Here is a 19,571-nt window from a genome sequence, read left to right as displayed (position 1 = left end):
CAAACAAATAAAACAAAGAAACATAAAATAACTGAACTATCACTTAAGTCCATTATGAATTATTCTTAAAAATATACTTACAATTTCAGTATTTCATCCTTTAATTTTTCATTTTCCATTGAGTTTTCCTTGTTATCAATGACATCGTCCACAAAAGGCTTAGTGAACTCTATTAAGGCCTTGCAGCACCTACAAAGGCCGTAGTCATCTGCTCGTATTTGTTCTTTTGAGTATGGAACAGGAAGGAGAGACAGCTGACTCCAAAGCGTAGACAATGCTAATCCAACTGAATATGCCTTGTTGTTACGAAGTTTCTGAATCACTAAAACAGAGACCGAGCTGTTACTTGAGGCAGCCTCATCAAGTATGCTAAACATGGGAGAAGTCCAATAAATGTAGAAGTACAACACATATTTCCCCCCCATATTTTGACAACTCTGATATCAGGATGACATTATCATAGCTTAACTGGCAGTATTTTTTTCCTTCTTAGGGGTTCATAAAATAATGGAGCATCTTACAATCATGGCACTTTACAACAGATGCCATGAAAGTTTGTTTAGGTATGTTTATACCACAGGTTACATACTTAAAACGGAAACACTTCTTTCCATATTTTTTGGTTGTTATAAGTATAAAATAGGAACAAGTGTCTTGTAAATTACAAAGCACTGTAAAAATGAAAGGTAGTAGTATTAGATTTTTTTTCTAGAAGACTTTAAATATTTCAAGTTATACAAAGCTGTTGGGCATTCACATTTAAAATAAATTTACTCTAGCTTCTGATTTTGGGTCCTTCTACCAGACTCTGAGTTATATGTACGTTATAAAATGAAAAAGTGGTCTCTTCCCATGCATAAATACTGTCTGCCTTGGTTGCCAAAGTCCATTACTTACCAATACTGTTTTTGCACTCAGTTATGGAAACTTTTCTTTCCACACTTGTTTCATTGTTCAGTAGTACCTTTGTTATTCCCAATCCCGACCTCCTAAAGCAAAGGCTGAGCAATGCCCTGCCCAATACTGTTCTTAATTAAGATATATGACTACCACAGTGCTATCAAACTGAGCACTGCAGAGGCAATCCTTTAAGTATGTTTACAGGAAAAATTCTAAATATAAGTTGCAGATAGGAAGATTAAGCAAAAAGCTACAGGTCACAACAAAGCACATGAAAAAGAGCATGACATTCAACAAAATATTTACTGGGTACCATCTCTGTGCCAGGTATTGCCATCTTTCTGTGAGCAGCAGGATTCAAACTGGCATTGCTATTACTAGTTTAAGCAGAGTACTAAATAATTAGGCATAAACTATGGGACTCCCCTGGTGGCACAGTGGTTAAGAATCCACCTGCCAATGCAGGGGACACAGATTCAAGCCCTGGTCCAGGAAGATCCCACAAGCTGCGGAGGAAATAAGCCCGTGCACCACAACTACTGAGCCTGTACTCTAGAACCCACGAGCCACAACTACTGAGCCTGCGAGCCACAACTATTGAAGCCTGAGCACCTAGAGCCCGTGCTCCTCAACAAGAGAAGCCACTGCAATAAGAAGCCCATGCACCGCAACGAAGAGTAGTCCCCGCTCGCTGCAACTAGAGAAAGCCCATGCACAGCAACGAAGACCCAATGCAGCCAAAAATAAAAAAATAAATTTATATAAAAAAAAATAATTAGGCACAAACTTTTCTATAGTGTTGACATCTTGGAGTAATATCAAGGCACTTACACAAATAAAACAAGAAACACTTAGATGTCAATATACTCATTACCTGTTTGTAATGGCCGAAGTAAAAGAAGAATAATTTGGGATATCTGTTTTCCAGAGGGCTCTTCAATCAGCTCAAGCAAACCCAACAATAATTCCTTTGGATTACATAACTATAAAAATATTCACAATTGAACCTGTTTAATACAAGTTGTATTTAAAGCCACATGATTATTATTTTTAAAAGGCATATACTGAGATAGTATAATTATTTTTGTTTAACAGTAAAACACCTCATAAAAATGTTTTTAAAAAATACACTAGCAGGGAGAATGGATACATGTATATGTACGGCTGAGTTTTGCTGTGCACTCGAAACTGTCACAACATTGTTAATCGGCTATGCTCCAATATAAAATAAAAAGTTAAAAAATTAAATTAAAAACAATACACTAGCAAAACACAGAGTCTGAGATTCTGTGAAAGCAAGAAGTCAAGGGTCTCCCAATGGACAACTACATTTAAGAGACTTAAATTCCTGACTAATGGAAAAGTTAGAGAAATAGGGGAAGGGAGAGCCTGAACACCAGAGCTGAGGTTTCCTTTGAGCTTTGCCTGTCTACTCTGAAGGTTGCCTTTGTCTCCCAGGGCTTCCAGCAGGTGGAATCTTTCTGTCTCATACCGCCAGGGTAGTGAGATGAGTGCAGAGTCTCTTCTGTTTTTCCTGAACAGACAAAACTTTGCGTTGCTTTCTGACTGGTCATATCTTATCGCCTCACTTGCCTTGCTTCTCTAAAAGCTCTCATAGTTAATAACTAATATCTAGGGAGTTCCCTCTTTTCAAGTACATATTTGTGTCTATTTACAGTGCTCTCTAAGTGGCTTCTTATAATGTCCTTTTTCTTAGAATTTCTCTCCTGTAACCATCATTTTTGGCTTATAACTCTATTAACCTTTTACTCAGAGTCTCTATCTAAGGCTGTCAGTCACAACTAATCTATTTCCTACTCTTATTTCCTCTGTTATCACTGCCATTCTAGGTTTTTCATATTCTTTTAGGGAACATACCATAGAAGAAAGAACACTCAGATTTGATTTTACTTCCAGCGTTGCCAAAACATCAGTGTGGCCTGAAACTACCTCTTTAAAGCATGAATTTCACATCTGAACAATAAGCTACTTTTTAAAAAATAGAGCTTTTTAGGTCTCTCTCTGAAGATTCTGAATCAGTGGGTCTAAGATGAGGTCAGATAATTCTTATATCCAGAAAATTTGGGAAAAATGAAATGGACTGGCTCATCCAATAAATAAGGATGGGCCTTTTATCCAAAGAGTTCCCGCCTATACTTTCATGAACTAAAAGCTTTCTCACCAAAAACATTAAAGGGAATTATAAAATACTGCTGTGTATTGTGATAAAGAGAATCTAGTTGTGTTAACTTACCTTTACCAATAAATCAAGCATCAGAAAATAATACTTTCTTTTATCATGTTCCTTATCATTCCATAAAAGGCATCGAACAACAGGACCAACAAGATTCCAGCCCATATTCTTAATGATGACCTGTAAAAACATTTTCAGAGTACAATAAAACAAATACTGCCATCTACAGGACTCTCACAGTGAGCTTTCTTAACCTGGAGGAGCTGACAATTTCCTCTAAAACAGGAAAGATGAGGCAAGTGAATCCATGGACATCTCACCATTGACTTCCTAGGGTTGGCTGTTAACAGATAACAGCATTCTAAAATAGTTTTTAATACTTTCACTGAGGAAAGGCAAATGGGTCTTCACTTTTAACCAGGTAATTTGGTCTTCCCCAGGATTTAAATAGTTCCTCTAGGGCTTCCCTGGTGGCACAGTGGTTGAGAATCCACCTGCCAATGCAGGGGACACGGGTTCATGCCCTGGTCCGGGAAGATCCCACATGCTGCGGAGCAACTAAGCCCATGCGCCACAACTACTGAGCCTGCGCTCTAGAGCCCGCGAGCCACAGCTACTGAGCCCGAGTGCTACAACTACTGAAGCCCGCGCACCTAGAGCCCGTGCTCCACGACAAGAGAAGCCACCACAATGAGAAGCCCGAGCACCGCAACGAAGAGTAGCCCCCACTCGCCGCAACTAGAGGAAGCCCACGCGCAGCAACGGAGACCCAACACAGCCAAAAAATAAATAAAATAAAATAAATTTTAAAAATAAATAAATAAATAAATAGTTCCTCTATTTCCAACAAGGGAGATAATTTGCTTAATATGAGCAATACTTAATTTTCATGGAGAATTTTGCTCCCAGTTCATAAAGAAATCCAGTCAACAATCACGAACCTTTTAAAGTTCACTGGAGAATCTCTAAATACAGTATAATCATGTAACTTATGTAAAAGGAGGGGATACCACTTCATTAATTTTCTATTCTACAAACAAGTAGCTTCTATTTTCAAAGATATTTCAGAATGCTTACACAAGTAAAAGTCTATCTTTATAATTAGTGATTCACATTCATTATCAAAGCCACTGATTTTGTTTTTCTTTTTTTTCCAAAGCAATTATTTAATAAGATGCATTATAGGGATTTCCCTGGTAGCACAGTGGTTAAGAATCTGCCTGCCAATGCAGGGGACACGGGTTCAAGCCCTGGTCCGGGAAGATCCCACATGCCGCAGAGCAACTAAACCCATGCGCCACAACTACTGAGCCTGCGCTTTAGCGCCCACGAGCCACAACTACTGAGCCCACACGCCACAAATATTGAAGCCCACGCGCCTAGAGCCCATGCTCCCCAACAAGAGAAGCCACCACAATGAGAAGCCTGCGCACCACAACGAAGAGTAGCCCCCACTAGCCGCAACTAGAGAAAGCCCACACGCAGCAATGAAGATCCAATGCAGTGAAAAATAAATTAAAAAAAATAAAAGATGTATTATAGGCTGCCAATTGTTTGGAGCAAAGGGAAAGGCTTCACCCCAATTTCTCAACATCTGGCCTTTGGATGACTTAAAAGATAAAAGGAGATACCAGAACATTTTTATGACTGAGTAACAATTTCTAGAAATTTTCCATTAATTAATTTTCCATTAATTTTCCATAAAAATGAAATTTTCCATTTTTCAGTCATTTGCTTCTCGTGATTAGAACTTGGTGACATGTTTTACTGTAAGTGTTCAGCTTATTGAAATCCAATGCAAAATAGAAAATGTTGCAATGCAAAATGAAATGTCGGTGTCATTCTCTTTTTAAGGCAGGAAAGTCAGTTTTCTAGCCAAACTCTATCTTCCCTTCAAGTGTATTCGTTTTCCACTTTCCCCGGCCTATTTTTTAAAGTTCTCTTTCTTAATTTAGGCTTTTTCAAAATCAACTTTAATAAACAGAAATTCCCTACTACCCATTCTAAACTGAGAAATCTAAGTTATAGTTCATAAAGAACTTTTCAAAGGAAAAAATACAAGCCACTCCAGAGCAAAACCACTGATTTTCAAAACCATAACAATATACTCGATTTCTCTGGCCTGCATTCTACTCCAACTCATTAGTATTTATCAAGCATATATGTCAGGTCCCTAGAATAATCTAGATGCAGGAAATAAAGCAAGAAACACATCAGATAAGAAGTCTATCCTCAGGACTTCCCTGGTGGCGCAGTGGTTAAGACTCCACACTCCCAATGCAGGGGGCCCGGGTTTGATCCGTGGTCAGGGAACTAGATCCCACATGCATGCCACAACTAATAGAGTTCGCATGCCACAACTAAGGAGCCGGCACGCCGCAACTAAGGAGTATGCTGGCCGCAACTAAGACCCAGGGCAACCAAATAAAAAAAATAAATAAGTTATAAAAATAAAAAAATTAAAAAAAGAAGTGCTGCTTTAAAAAAAAAAAAATCGATCCTCATAGAGTTTACATTCTAGGTTCATTTGAAAGAAAATACATCTAGGAAGAAGACAAATAGATACAATACCCCCTCTATGACCCCAGTCTTATAAGGTAATAAAGGTAGAGTATAAAGTATAGCAGGAGGGACTTCCCTGGTGGTGCAGTGGTTAAGAATCCGCCTGCCAATGGAGGGGACAGAGGTTCGAGCCCTGGTCCGGGAAGATCCCACATGCCGAGGAGTAACTAAGCCCGTGCGCCACAACTACGGAGCCTGCACTCTAGAGCCCGTGAGCCACACATACTGAGCCTGCATGCCACAACTACTGAAGCCCGCGCGCCTAGTGCCCGTGCTCTGCGTCAACAGAAGCCCGCGCACTGCAATGAAGAGGAGCCCTTGCTTGCTGCAACTAGAGAAAGCCTGCGTGCAGCAACGAAGACCCAACGCAGCCAAAAATAAATAAATTAATTAATTTTTTAAAAAATGCTAAAGTATAGCAGGAGAATAGTCACTTCTACCTGGGGAAGGCAAGAAAGGCTTCCCAGAATAGGTGATAGCTATGCTAAGGCTTGTTAAAGAAACAGAAGTTTATCAGGCATAGATAGGTGGGAAATACACTCAAGGCTCTGAAACAGCATTGTGCTAGGACTCAACATGTCCTAGAGAACTAGCAACAGAAAAATGTCAGGGTATGTGGATACATAGTTCGGAAAAGAGGAGATGCTATCTGTTTACATCTTTATTTATCAACTGGAAGTTTTAGTGTTTGTCTTATCAACCTGCATGAGGTCCCTATATGTTAATATTCACGTCACTGTATTTACGACAAATTGTCATTTGGTTTTTTGGTTGTCCTAATTTTTTATACAGCAAAATACAGTGATTTTTTTTCTTTGGTCCCTTTTCTAGTGCTTTTAGGTCTAAAACGGTTTTCCCCTTGAGAGATATAAACACTCACTTAAATTAGAAAAAATATATATATATACACATATACTTATATATATATACATATATATACTTATATATACTTATACACACACACACACATATATATATCGCCTTTCTTTTTATTAAGATTTACATTGGAAACATGGCATAAAATGAAGCCTTAAATTGATTTTTTTTTAAACAAATAGCAAAACAATCATGTTTTTTATCTAATGGGACAGACAGTTCCGTTGATCTCTCTGAATATTCTTTTTGCACTAGTTTTTAATTCTGCCTGGCACACTCTTACCCAGAGAGTCCCATAGTTTACTGTGGGACTGTCTCTGCTTCCTTCAAATTTCTGTGCAATTTCACCCAACACAACCCATCCCCCTAACCATGCTGCATCATTCTCTATAGAATTTATCACTTTCTAACCTACTAAATGATTTATCTGTCTTTGCTAGAATTTAAGATCCATATGGGCACTGATTTTTGTTCATTACTGTATCTATTCCCAGCATCTAGAGTAGGGCCTGTTACAAAACAGATGTTCCACAAATACAGGTTGAATGATGTCTATTACTTCTAAGCCTGACAAATTATCCTCTCTCCAAAGATTTGATATTATGTCTTGTTTTCTTCTATCTTTTGTGTGGCCTGACTTTTAATATTTAGGTCTTCACTAATCGGGAATTTATGTTATATGTTATTATAACACATATAATTTTTCCAAATTACTAAATATCAACAGTGCTGATGTTGAAAACCCCTGCACTGTAGTGTCTTAGGACAAACTACCATTCCTGTGACTTTAAAAAAAATTTTTTTACACAAAGCAGATTAATAGCAAATCTTGATCAATCTTGATTGTGTCACCTGCAAGTAAACTAAGGTGCAGTTTTAAACTCTGTCTTATCAATATCTGAACCTTTGAATTTAGAAGACCACATTACAAAGGTGATCCTCAAGCTATCAAGGCTAAGCCTCACTATGCTTAAGTCTATCACAATCACCTAATCTCTAAGAGTGACACACAAATCTACATCTTAATCTTGTATTTCTCTACTGAGCTCTAAATATTACTTTTCGATTGCCTGCTGCATCTTAAACTCAACGTCGCCAAACAATGCCAACTTATTTGTCCTCTGCCAGGGAACTTTCTCTCCTCCTTAAGTTGCCTGTTTCTGTTCAGGATGTATTGTCTTCTCAGAGGCTAGAAACCCCATCATCTTTGTCACCTCACTCTCTCTCACCCTCACAGTCAGTCCTCTCTCTTCTACTCTAAAACTTCCTTGCAAGTGCTACGCTGTGCTAACCAGAGGCAGAGCAGAATCGTTAAGAGCTCTGGAAACAGGCTGCACAGGCCTGAATGCCCGATGCCACATAAAAGCTGATACTTTTGTGCAAATCACTTATCATTCAGTGACTCTTTCCTTATCTAGAAAATCCTATCTCACGGGATTCAGGAGAGACTAAGTGAGTTAAAAGATGTAAAGCACCTAAGACAGCACCTGGCACATAGTAGATCTCAATAAATATTATTAGCTTTTATTAATTTTATTATTAGCTAAAAGTAAGGTACTCTCAAAGATAATCCTTTGAGAATGCAATTGGGAAAAATCAAGGAGTTAAAGAAAGCATTAAATTTATTTTATTTGGGGCTACAAAGGTATTATAAACACATATCAAAAACAAATGTACTAAATAAAATGTGCTAATTTTTATTTTAAAAAATTATAAATAAAAAGGGATAAGACCTTTGAACTAGTAAGAGATTCTATAACAATGTATGATTAAAAAGTTTTAGCAATCTCCTAAATACAATCCAGGTGCCCTGGATATAATCCTAGGCCAGCATGACTAGATTGTGATATCAACAAAGAAAGAAAATTTTTTTTTTTTTTTTTTTGGCCATGCCGCATACCATGCGGGATCTGAGTTCCCTGAGCAGGGATCAAACCTGCGCCCCCTGCAGTGGAAGCACAGAGTCTTAACCACTGGACCGCCAGGGAAGTCCCTACAAAGAAAACTTCTGTATAAATAAACAGGACTATAAATGAAGACTGATTATGTTCCTGGAAAGAAAATGATCTTCCCTTATATAAGAAGAGGGGTGGGGATGGGGGAGGGGTTCAAAGACACAAAATTAGGCAGTGTTGTCAGCACTGTGTCCCAGCTGTTCCTGATCCCAAAAACATCCTTTCTCATTGTGCAGAATGATTTCTCAGACAATCGTAGCTGGATGATACTGGCCAGTAAGGTCATCCAGCTCTCCCAAAATATGATCTTACTTAATATTTGGTTTCCCATATACACCTGGCTGAAGGAAAAGAATGTGCTGATGACCAAAAATGAATATGTAGCCTGCCTGATACTTACATTTCTCAATGTAAATTGCTAATTCAAATACCACTTTGATCTCTAAACCAGAAGTAATCCCCACTCCTCTAAAGCATTTTACTTATATTTCAACTATAACACTTATTCTGGAGAAGCTAAACGAGTTAACAGATGTAAAGTATCTGTTTATTCTGCCTCCTTATTGTTAGTTCTTTACATGTTTATCTCTTCCACCAGACTGTAAGCACCTTAAAGTATATAATTAGTCCTAATTCCTTTTTATTTTCCACAGTTTTCTACTGTGGAAATTTAAGTTGATTCTTAAATGTTTGCTGAAAAAAATAAATGGATGAATAATAGCATCATGTGGCTATTCTCTTCCTAGTAAAGACTGAAAAGTACATACAAAGATTATACTTACCTTATTCTTTTCATTTTGAATAATTTCTAATAGCTGATCTATGTGCCCTTCATCTATGCATCTTTGGCCTGCTAACTGAAACAGGCCAAAATCTTCCTCTTTAAAGTCTTGCTCTTCTAGGATTTGCTGGCAAAAACAAAATAAACAAAAAAACCGGTAATTTTAGGCAAATGGAAATTCAATAACTACTTGACTTATTTTATCTCCCTCTAAAAAAAGAAATGTTTAAATTCTAGATAAGGTGCACATAAGCATATATATGAAAATTAGGATTAGCCTAAAAATACTTTAATAAATCATCTTGAAATCCACTGTACCAAAGAAATCTATGAGAAGGATCAGTACTAAAATTATAAAGATTATTTCTCCAAGTGACATACTCCAATCTGTCTTCCTGCCTTCATGCTATTTATTCATAGGTCAAAAAAAAGCAAGGATTAAAGAAGATTAACAATTTGAGTGACCGCAGATGTAATTAAAAGTAATCTGTGCTCTGCCCATATTTTGAAAGATTATTTAACTTCATAAAAAGAAAAAAAAGAAAAAATTACTTACACATCTCTTTATTATGGAATGAAGTTCCTCCACAGCCATTCCTTCCTATTTTTTCCTAGTTTTGATGCTGAAATGTACTAACATAAGACAAACTGTTAACTATCAGTAATACTATATTGAAATATTAATAAGTTGTTTCATTCTGATTATTAATAAATACAATAAAGAAAATGGAAAGTTTTAAAGCTGAAATGGTTTTACTGAAAGTTAGTATGTTAGCCTAAGAAATTTTTTTTTAAAAAGCCTCCTGTTTCATCTTTTAACTTTCCTTGGAGCATAATTTTGAAAGATAAACTCAAGGAAAAAAAAAATCCTCTAGTGCACTCCCAAGAGGCAGCGCAAATTTGGACTACAAGGGCTTAAAAAGGCAGTCTTTTTTTCTCCAAAAGGTGGGCCTGAAATCAGTTCTAATCACCAGGGAATTTTTTATTTTTTAACGTCCCACTTGACGGAAAATGGAGTAAAACACAGCTCACCCGGAGGGGGTTAAAGTTGAGATGTCCTCCACCGCAAGTGTGACCGGGGCATTTGTACGAGATGTAGTCCCCCCAATATAATCAATCGAGCTAGTGAAATCACTGTATCGCACGGAGGCAAGGCAACAGGCCGCCCTCAGGACAACACCGTTGCGTTCCCACAGGCCATCGTTTCCCCCGGAGGGAAGGCCCGTTCCACGCCCCGCAGGAGGGGCGGAGGTCGGCCGTATCCTCACAGCAGCGCACTCCAGGGCGGTTAAAACCCCAGCGCGCGTGCAGGCGGCATCCAAGGGAAGCCATTTCTCCCGGTTCCCGACTGCGTCGGCCTTCGGGCCCCAGACCTCGCGGGGGCGGTCGGCCCGCGGCGCCGGGTTCTCTGAGACTCACCGTCCACCGCAAGCCCCGGCCGCCCGGGACCTTCGATGCTCCCACTTACTCGCCAGACCTCTCGCCCCTCTCGCCGATCTCCTCCTCCTCCACCTCCTCCTCCTCCAGCAGAGCAGGCCGCTTTCCCAGCCCCGCCCCGCCCCAGCCGACCCCGCCCCGCGCTACGCGACGGGAGGCGGAGTCTTGGGGTAAAGACTCCTGGGCCGGTTCCGACGCCGACTACGCTCCCGATGGCGGACTGGGTAGAGACGTGCTCTGCCGGCCGCAAGGCCCGGGGTCCTCGCGCCTCCCGAAACGTCGCAGGTAGGAAGAAGGGCCTGTTCCCACGTTTGGAACTGAGAACTGGTCCCCGACATAATTCCAGACTGAGGCGTGCGGGGCGCTCCCGAAAGGTTGCCCCAGGGGAGGAGGTCTTCGGGGCAGAGAAGGCCGAGAGATTCCCACCGCCGAACTCTGGCCTTCTGGGAAAGACCTTCGGCCAGACCCCCACCTCTTTACACTAGTGTTCCGAGATTTCCCCCAGAATGGGCTGTGCTCCAGGCTCTGAGGGAATGAGCAGTAGAGGTCCTGGGAGCCTGCAGCTGTGGTCGCCAGAGTGGGCAAGTGACCAGGGCAGCGTCGGCAGGCCGAGTGCAGCTGACCTCGACTCAGGCACTGGTCCTTCTTCCAGATGTGCTGCTGCTTTGGTGCCCTGGTTCTCTGAGGTGTCAGACCCCTCTTTACCCGGGAGCGAACATTTAGGGGGACGGAGAGCGGTTGCCCCTAGAAGTACCCAGATCTCGGACTTTCAGGAGTGCTTAGCTATGCAACTGTGATACAAGAAAAAATTCAATCCTGAGAGAGATACATTTTAACCAAGAAAAATAATTAGTTTTCAAAACCAAATTGGATTCCCTTCTCATTTCATTTGATTTTCACACAGGATTGGAAGTGAAATGTGTGGAAAAGAAGAAAAGATGGTCTACAGTTTATTTGGGCAAGAATCTGTCCTGTAAGCTGGTGTGTTTGTGTAGACTTGATCTACTGTTTTTTGTTTCTTTTAATTGTAGGTACTAAGCAGACAAGTGCCTTGAAACAAGAAGATGCTTCTAAAAGGTATGAGAACTACTCAGACAGCTGCTTTCACTTATCTGTTAATCACACATTAATTGAACCATTTTTAAAAACAATAATGGGTGCTACCTCAGAGAAAATTATTTTGAGAGAAGGGGAAGATCTGGGAAGTACGATAAATTCTCAAATAGATTGTTATTTTCCCTACTCCATGCCTTAAGAAAGTCCAATGGACACTTTTAGATTGCTGGTGAAGGTATGAGTTATCTGTAGAAAGATGTCAATGGGAATAAACATTCCTGAATTAACCAGGTACTTTTTTTTCATCTTTTCAGATAGTTTCCTTTTTTTGCATTATATGCCAGAGACTCCAAGAAACCTTTTTTGTTGTTGTTGTTGTTTGTTTACATCATGTCCATATTTTCAGCAAAAAGTTGTCCTGTACTGTTTACAGGCATCTCCTAAAAAGGCTTTATCTCCTGTCACAAAAGGTTTTTAGAATAGATGTAGTCTGTGAGGATGATTAAAGTATACATATCTATAAGGTATCATTTTATAAAGTATTGGCTTTGGCCTTAATTTACTCATTCTTTCAAAAATTATTTACTGAATGTAAGATATGCCAGATTTGTGTTAGGCCCTGAGGATATGATTTTTAAAAATTTTTTTAATTGAACTATAGTTGATTTACAATATTATATTAGTTTCAGATGTACAACATAAAGAGTAAATATTTTTGTAGATTACACTCCATGTAGAGTTATTACAAAATAATGGCTAAATTTCCCTGTACTGTACAATACCTTCTTGTTGCTTATTTATTTTATACATAGTTTGTGTCTCTCAATCCCATACCCTACTCTTGCCCCTCCCCCTGCTGTCTCCCCACTGGTAACCACTAGTTTGTCCTCTATATAAGTGATCTCATATAATATTTGTCTTTCTCTGTCTGACTTACTTCACTAAGCATGATACCCTCTGGGTACATCCACACTGTTGCAAATTGCAGAATTTCATTCTTTTTATGGCTGAGCAGTATTCCATGGCATGTATAAACCACATCTTCTTTATCCATTTATCTGTTGATAGACATTTAGGTTGCTTCTATATCTTGGCTACTGTAAATAATGCTGCTATGAACATTGGGGGGCATGTATCTTTTCAAACTAGTGTTGTAATTTTCTTCAGATATATACCCAGGAGTGGAGTTGCTGGATCATATGGTAGTTCTAGTTTCAGTTTTTTAGGGAACCTCTGTACTGTTTTCCATAGTGGCTGTACCAATTTACATTCCCACCAACAGTATTGGAGGGATCCCTTTTCTCCACATTCTCGCCAACATTTGTTATTTGTAGACTTTTTGATGATAGCCATTCTGATAGGTGTGAGGTGATATCTCATTGTGGTTTTGATTTGCATTTCTCTGATGATTAGCAATATTGAGCAGTTTTTCATGTTCCTGTTGGCCATGTATATATCCTTGGGAAAATGTCTATTCAGGTCTTCTGACCATTTTTTAATTGGGTTGTTTGTTTGCTTGTTTGTTTTAATTAATTTATTTGTTTTTTTTTTAGGGCTTTATTCATTTATCTATTTATTTATTTATTTATCCATTTATGGTTGTGTTGGGTCTTCGCCTCTGTGCGAGGGCCCTCTCCAGTTGCGGCAAGTGGGGGCCACTCCTCATCGCGGTGCGCGGGCCTCTCACTATCGCGGCCTCTCTTGTTGCGGAGCACAGGCTCCAGACGCGCAGGCTCAGCAATTGTGGCTCACGGGCCTAGTCGCTCTGCCGCATGTGGGATCTTCCCAGACCAGGGCTCGAACCCGTGTCCCCTGCATTGGCAGGCAGACTCTTAACCACTGCGCCACCAGGGAAGCCCTGTTTGTTTGTTTTTATATTGAGTTGTATCAGCTGTTTATATATTTTGGGTATTAACCCCTTATTGGTCATATCATTTGCAAATATTTTCTCCCATTCAGTAGGTTGTCTTTTCGTTTTGTGGATGGCTTCCTTTGCTGTGCAAAAGCTTTTATGTTTAATTAGGTCCCATTTGTTTATTTTTGCTTTTGTTTCCTTAGCCTTAGGAGACAGATACAAAAAAATATTGCTGAGTTTTATGTCAAAGAGTTTTCTGACTATGTTCTCTTCTGGGAGTTTTATGGTTTCAGAGGCCCTGAGGATATGATTTTGAACAGAATAGACACAGTTCCTGTCTAGTGGAACAGAGAAATACCAATTATCACAAATAAATACATAATTACAAATTATGATGAGTGCTATAAAGGAGAAGACTGTGATGGAGAAACTAAAAACAGGGGTACAGTAAAGCTGGAGGTTGGCAGGAAGGGTGGTAGGTTTTCAGGGAAAGGCTTCTCCAAGAAAGTAATAATTAAACTAAGACCTGAAGGCTAAGTAGGCATTTACCAGACCAAGAGTAGTGAGGAGAAACCTCCAGCCAGAAGTGGCAATATGTGTGACAAGAAAAAGCTTAGTCATTTTAAAAAAGAGATGCTGAGGGTGGTATGCAGCTTTCTGAGCAAAGGAAGAAAGCAGCATAGGAAAAGGTTAGAGGCGGGTTCCATTCAAACAGTACCTGGTAGGCCATGGTGAGAAATTCAGATTTTCTAAGTGCAAATGGGAAAACTTTAATAAAGTAGTAGAATTTAAGTTTTAAAAGTTGTAAGATGTTAGGGATAGTGATCATTTGGGAGTGGAGAAATTAGATGAATTTGAGATCTGTTTTGAAGAGTATTCTCCTGTGGAGCAGCATGATTATACTGACTTGGCTTTAGGAAATATTATTGGGTGGGCCAAAAAGTGCCTTCAGTTTTTTAAGTAAAAATAAAAGACACATTTTTCATTTTCACCAAGAACTTTATTGAACATCATATTCACCCTTTTGTTCCAGTACCTTCTGCCATTTTATAGGCAACTTCATAATTCCATCTTACCAAAACTTTTTATCTTTTTGAGCAAAGAACTGTTCCAGGTGCCTTTTACCGTCTTCCAGGGAATTGAAATTTTTTCCATTAAGAGAATTTTGTAAGACCGAAATAAATGGAAATCCAAAGGTGCAATGTCTGGTGAATTGGGTGGATGAATCAGAACTTCCCACCCAAGCTGTAACAGTTTTTGCCTGGTCATCAAAGAAACATGCTGTCTTGTGTTATCCTGATGAAAGACGATGAGTTTTCTGTTGGCTAATTCCGGACGCTTTTCATCGATTGCTGCTTTCAGTTGGTCTAATTGGAAGCAGTACTTGCTAGAATTAATTGTTTGGTTTTCTGGAAGGAGCTCATAATAGAGGACTCCCTTCCAATCCCACCATATACACAACATCACCTTCTTTGGATGAAAAGACCAGCCTTTGGTATGGTTGGTGGTGGTTTCATTTCGCTTGTCTCATGATCTCTTCCATTCCACGTTGTTGTACAGTATCCACTTTTCATTGCCCATCACAGTTTGTTTTAAAAACAGAATGTTTTCATTACATTTCAGTTGAGAATCTCATGGGGAAATATAGTCAAGAAGGGTTTATTTTGTTTTTTTGAAGGGTTTTTTTTGTTTTTGTTAATTATTTATTTTTGGCTGCGTTGGGTCTTCATTGCTGCACGTGGCCTTTCTCTAATTGCGGTGAGCAGAGGCTACTCTTCGTTGCGGTGCACGGGCTGCTTATTGCAGTGGCTTCTCTTGTTGTGGAGCACGGGCTCTTGGCGTACAGGCTTCAGTAGTTGTGGCTTGCAGGCTGTTGAGAGCAGGCTCAGTAGTTGTGGTGCACAGGCTTAGTTGCTGCACAGCATGTGGGATCTTCCCGGACCAAGGACTCGAACCTGTGTCCCCTGCGTTGGCAGGCGGATTCTTAACCACTGCGCCACCAGGGAAGTTCTGGTCAAGAAGGTTTTTTTCGCTTAACTTATGTGGAACCCAAACATCAAAGCAATTCACATAACCAAGCTGGTGCAAATGATTTTCAAGGCTTGATTTGGATATTTTGAGTGTATCTTCTATCTCCCGCATGGTATGATGTTGATTGTTCTCAATTATTGTTTCGATTTGATTGCTGTCAACTTCAACTGGTCCACCCAACTGTGGAGCATCATCCAGTGAGAAATCTATAGCACGAAACTTCTCAAACCACTTTTGACACGTTCGATCAGTCCCAGCACCTTCTCCATACACTGCACAAATCTTTTTTTGCGTTTCAGTTGTGTTTTTACCTTTCTTGAAATAATAAAGCATAATATGCCAAAAATGTTGCTTTTTTCTTCCATCTTCAATGTTAAAATGGCTACACAAAAATTCACCAATTTTGATAAGTTTTTTTTTTTTTAATGTACGCTGATATGACAGCTGTCACATACAGTCTAACAAAATTGTTTCGAATGAAGTTAAAGACAACTAAGTGCTACTAGAGCCATCTTATGGAAAAAACCTAACAAACCTTTTGGCCAACCCAATACAAGAGTAAAGTTTAGTTAATAATGATAGCAATGTAATTTGCAACTCTCTTCAACATGGATCTGACCACAAGCTTGAGGAGATTATATTTTATTCTAAGCACTACGATTTGAAGAATATCGATAAGCCGAAATGTATTTTGAGCAGATCACCCAGGATGATGAAACAATTAAAAATCCTTGGGGTAGCCAACTAGTTGTTGAAAGGAGTGATCCTTCATAAATTTATTCCAACTGAAAAATACTTCTACGTTCAATCCAGGTGAATAGTATTAAGCCAGAAATTAAAGAGCTTTGCAAAAATATAAAACAATTCCGCTCTTCACAATAAATTTTTCATTTAAAAGTATGTTAAACGCTTCCCTGGTGGCTCAGTGGTTAAGAACCCACCTGCCAATGCAGGGGACACGGGTTCAAGCCCTGGTCCGGGAAGATCTCAAATGCCGCGGAGCAGCTAAGCCTGTGCACCACAACTACTGAGCCTGCGCTCTAGAGCCTGCAAGCCACAGCTACTGAACCCATGTGCCACAACTACGGAAGCCCATGCATCTAGAGCCCATGCTCCACAACAAGAGAAGCCACCGCAATGAGAAGCCCATGCACCACAATGAACAGTAGCCCCTGCTCGCGGCAACTAGAGAAAGCCCGCGCACAGCAACAAAGACCCAATGCAGCCAAAAATAAATAATAAATAAATTTATTTAAAAAAATATGTTAACATGTAATGGGTGCATTCCTATTAAATGAGTTAATGAATGCTTGAAATTTTTCTCACCTTTAATCCTAGTATGGTAAATATCAACAGATATAATCTATATAAGCGAAAGCTAAGAGTATAAAGGAGCACTGAAACCAAAAAGTTTGAGAACCACTGCCGTACACCACACTACCTTTCATTTGGGTTAGGGCAGCAGTGAGACAGGGCTATCCATGGGAAACAGCTGTAGGTATCCATCAGTTAAGAGGAGTGCGGCTGTTCCTGCAGGTTGAGGTAATTAACTGCTTAAGTTAGCAACTCCTAATGTACATTCTGTTCTGATCTTAGTATATGACATAGCTTTTAGTGGTAGGCAGCAAAATGAGAAAAAAAATAATGTTTTTCATAAAGCTGAATATATATATATTCAATACAAAGAACTGTCTTTTAATCTGTGTCCATGTCTTTTTTACATATTTGACGTAGGATTGGTCTTTATGAAATGGTGGGAGAACAGGTGTTTAATTGCAAGTTTCTTCTTGTTTTAATGTCCCTATTTGTCCCTAGCTGGCAATCTTGTGTCATTTCTCCAAATTGTTTTTGTAAGACATATTGCTCCAGGCCAGGAACTAGAGTCTAAAGTCTTGGAAGTCAGTGCAGGAAGGGAGAAAAGGTGAGTACATTCTAGGTCCAGGTATGAGAGTCTAGTCAAGGTCCAAGAGGGCAGCAAAGGTTGTTCTGGTAGGCAAGTAGAAACTAGTGTAGGAAAGGAGCAAATAAGTCACCAAGATAGTTGGTATCTTTGGTCCCATGGTAGTGGTTCTCAACCCTGTTACACACTAAGATTATCTGGAACACTTAAGAAAACACCAGTAACCAGGCCCCATCCTCAAAGACTGTGATTTAATTAGCCTGCAATGGGACCTGAGCATGGTATCTTTTAAAAAAATCTCATCAGATGATCGTAAAGTGCAGCTAGACTTGAGAACCACTGTCCTAGGGCCATTGTTTGATCAGATAGCCTCTGCTTTTATATTCATGATGTGTATTCATGGGGTCAGCAAAGGCTGACAGAGTCCCACTGGTGCCAGGATAAGGTCCAGCCCTCCTAGGAAGATTGTTGTTTTCCTAAACTATATAGTCATATCAATATAGTTATTTAATAAGACTTTACAACAAAAGTAAGTAAATACTTCTTTGCACATATGACTCTGTCCTGTCAAACTGGGCCAGCCACTACTTAACTTTTGAGAATTAGCACAAAGAAATTTTTACTTATAAGAACAGCCGAAATCCTCTTTTACCTCTCCAGTCACTTCTGATTTCTAACGATTTCAGGGAAAAGCCTCCATTTTTAGGTACACACCGGAGTGATAGAGTATAAACTCTAACTGGCAAAAAGATTTCCCCTCATTTTCTTTTCTGTAGGAGACTCTAAGTTCTTCCTTGTCCTCTGAGCTCTGGAAGTCAAATAATCCTGTTGTTATGGCAGACATCAATGTGTGCAGTATAACAAGTAGCTTGTTTCCTTTTTGAAAAGTATTGGATGAAAAGAAACAGCATTTAAAAATATACATTTAGCTTAAATAGCAAAATAGTAAGTTGTTAGTGTTGTATTTTAAAATATAGAAAATTAGCTATGCTAAAACTTATAAGTAGAATAACCTTTAAATTAAAAATATATATTTTTTTAATTTTAGGAAAGCAGAACTAGAAGCAGTTGTCAGAAAGAAGATTGAGTTTGAGAGAAAAGCTCTACGTATTGTTGAACAGCTTTTAGAAGAGAATATTACAGAAGAATTCCTAAGGGAGTGTGTATGTGTTGATAAATTATTACTTTTGTAGTATAAGATCTTTAAATATGTGTAATGTGAAACTTCTTTGCATTATTGAAATCTTTGAATCTATTGTCAGCTACATACTATATAATTTATGCATTTAAAAATAATCAACTATTATGCATTCCTTGTTTTATAGTGACTTTAAAATGCACTAAGGAGAGATAACATGCATATTTTACCCCTTCGTGCTAGTTCTTTTAACCAGTCTGCTAATCTCACTTGATTTTCATTGCTTTGCACTGCTGATCCCCACGTCACTTTTCATATTCTGTATGTTATCCTATTTTAGTAATGGAAGATCATTATTTTTTGTTAATGTAATTTCATTAATTTTGATATTTTAAAAACCTGAAATATAGACCATTTATAGTTTAACACATAACAAGAGAATTATCATCTGCATTAAAAATCTTTTTTTTGTTTTCTTTAATGGCTTATTGCATTAAAAACTTGAATGGAAATGTCTGTTATATCCTCATAATCCTTAAGAGAAAAAAGAAATGGAAAATTAAAGCTCAGAGCTTTTATTGCAGAAATAATTCTTAGTGTGGCTTAGAGATTTTCCTAAACAAGAGGAATATAAATATGACAATATTTAAATTCATATAGGTAACTGCATCAGAATCTCCATACTTGATGACTTTAAAGACAGACCAGAAATGTTGGTTTGTCTCAAGAACTGAGATTATTTGAACATGAAAATGTCAAAGGAAAATATTTGGCGTTAGCTTATAACTATCACCTCACTGTTCTGTACAGTTGTTTCAGAAGATAGAAGATTTTGCACAAAAATTTGTTCAGGAGTCACAATGACACCTTTAGTATACTTCGTTTT

The 19,571-nt window shown here is 38.8% G+C and overlaps 2 protein-coding genes across 11 annotated transcripts in view; one reads left to right on the top strand and one right to left on the bottom strand.

Moving 5' to 3' along the window:
• GLMN (glomulin, FKBP associated protein) overlaps window positions 1-10,824 on the bottom strand; it is a 46,592-nt gene extending 35,768 nt beyond the window's left edge. For 2 of the 3 annotated variants that reach the window (XM_082477525.1, XM_082477527.1), the window contains exons 1-6: window positions 10,688-10,812; window positions 9,825-9,901; window positions 9,270-9,395; window positions 3,155-3,274; window positions 1,775-1,883; window positions 82-322 (exon numbers count right to left, since the gene is read on the bottom strand). In XM_082477525.1, coding sequence (XP_082333651.1) covers window positions 82-322; window positions 1,775-1,883; window positions 3,155-3,274; window positions 9,270-9,395; window positions 9,825-9,863 — 635 coding nt within the window. In that variant the 5' untranslated portion in view covers window positions 9,864-9,901; window positions 10,688-10,812. Of the gene's footprint in view, window positions 1-81; window positions 323-1,774; window positions 1,884-3,154; window positions 3,275-9,269; window positions 9,396-9,824; window positions 9,902-10,687 lie in introns of all 3 variants that reach the window. The other variant, XM_082477526.1, reaches the window with a different exon arrangement.
• The window catches only part of RPAP2 (RNA polymerase II associated protein 2), a gene marked incomplete at its 5' end in the record, with an annotated part of 87,930 nt that continues 79,081 nt past the window's right edge, over window positions 10,723-19,571 (top strand). For all 8 annotated transcript variants that reach the window (XR_014268073.1, XR_014268074.1, XR_014268075.1 and 5 more), the window contains 3 exons: window positions 10,723-10,990; window positions 11,737-11,782; window positions 18,596-18,710. Coding sequence is in view for 4 of the 8 variants with exons in the window: in XM_082477330.1 (XP_082333456.1) it covers window positions 10,723-10,990; window positions 11,737-11,782; window positions 18,596-18,710 (429 nt within the window). The remainder of the gene's footprint in view (window positions 10,991-11,736; window positions 11,783-18,595; window positions 18,711-19,571) is intronic.

The sequence above is a fragment of the Balaenoptera physalus genome (assembly GCF_965194825.1).
Source record: "Balaenoptera physalus genome assembly, chromosome: 1".
NCBI classification, from domain to species: domain Eukaryota; kingdom Metazoa; phylum Chordata; class Mammalia; order Artiodactyla; family Balaenopteridae; genus Balaenoptera; species Balaenoptera physalus.
The sequence above is the reverse complement of the archived record's forward strand: the minus strand, read 5'-3'. Positions and strand labels throughout refer to the sequence as shown.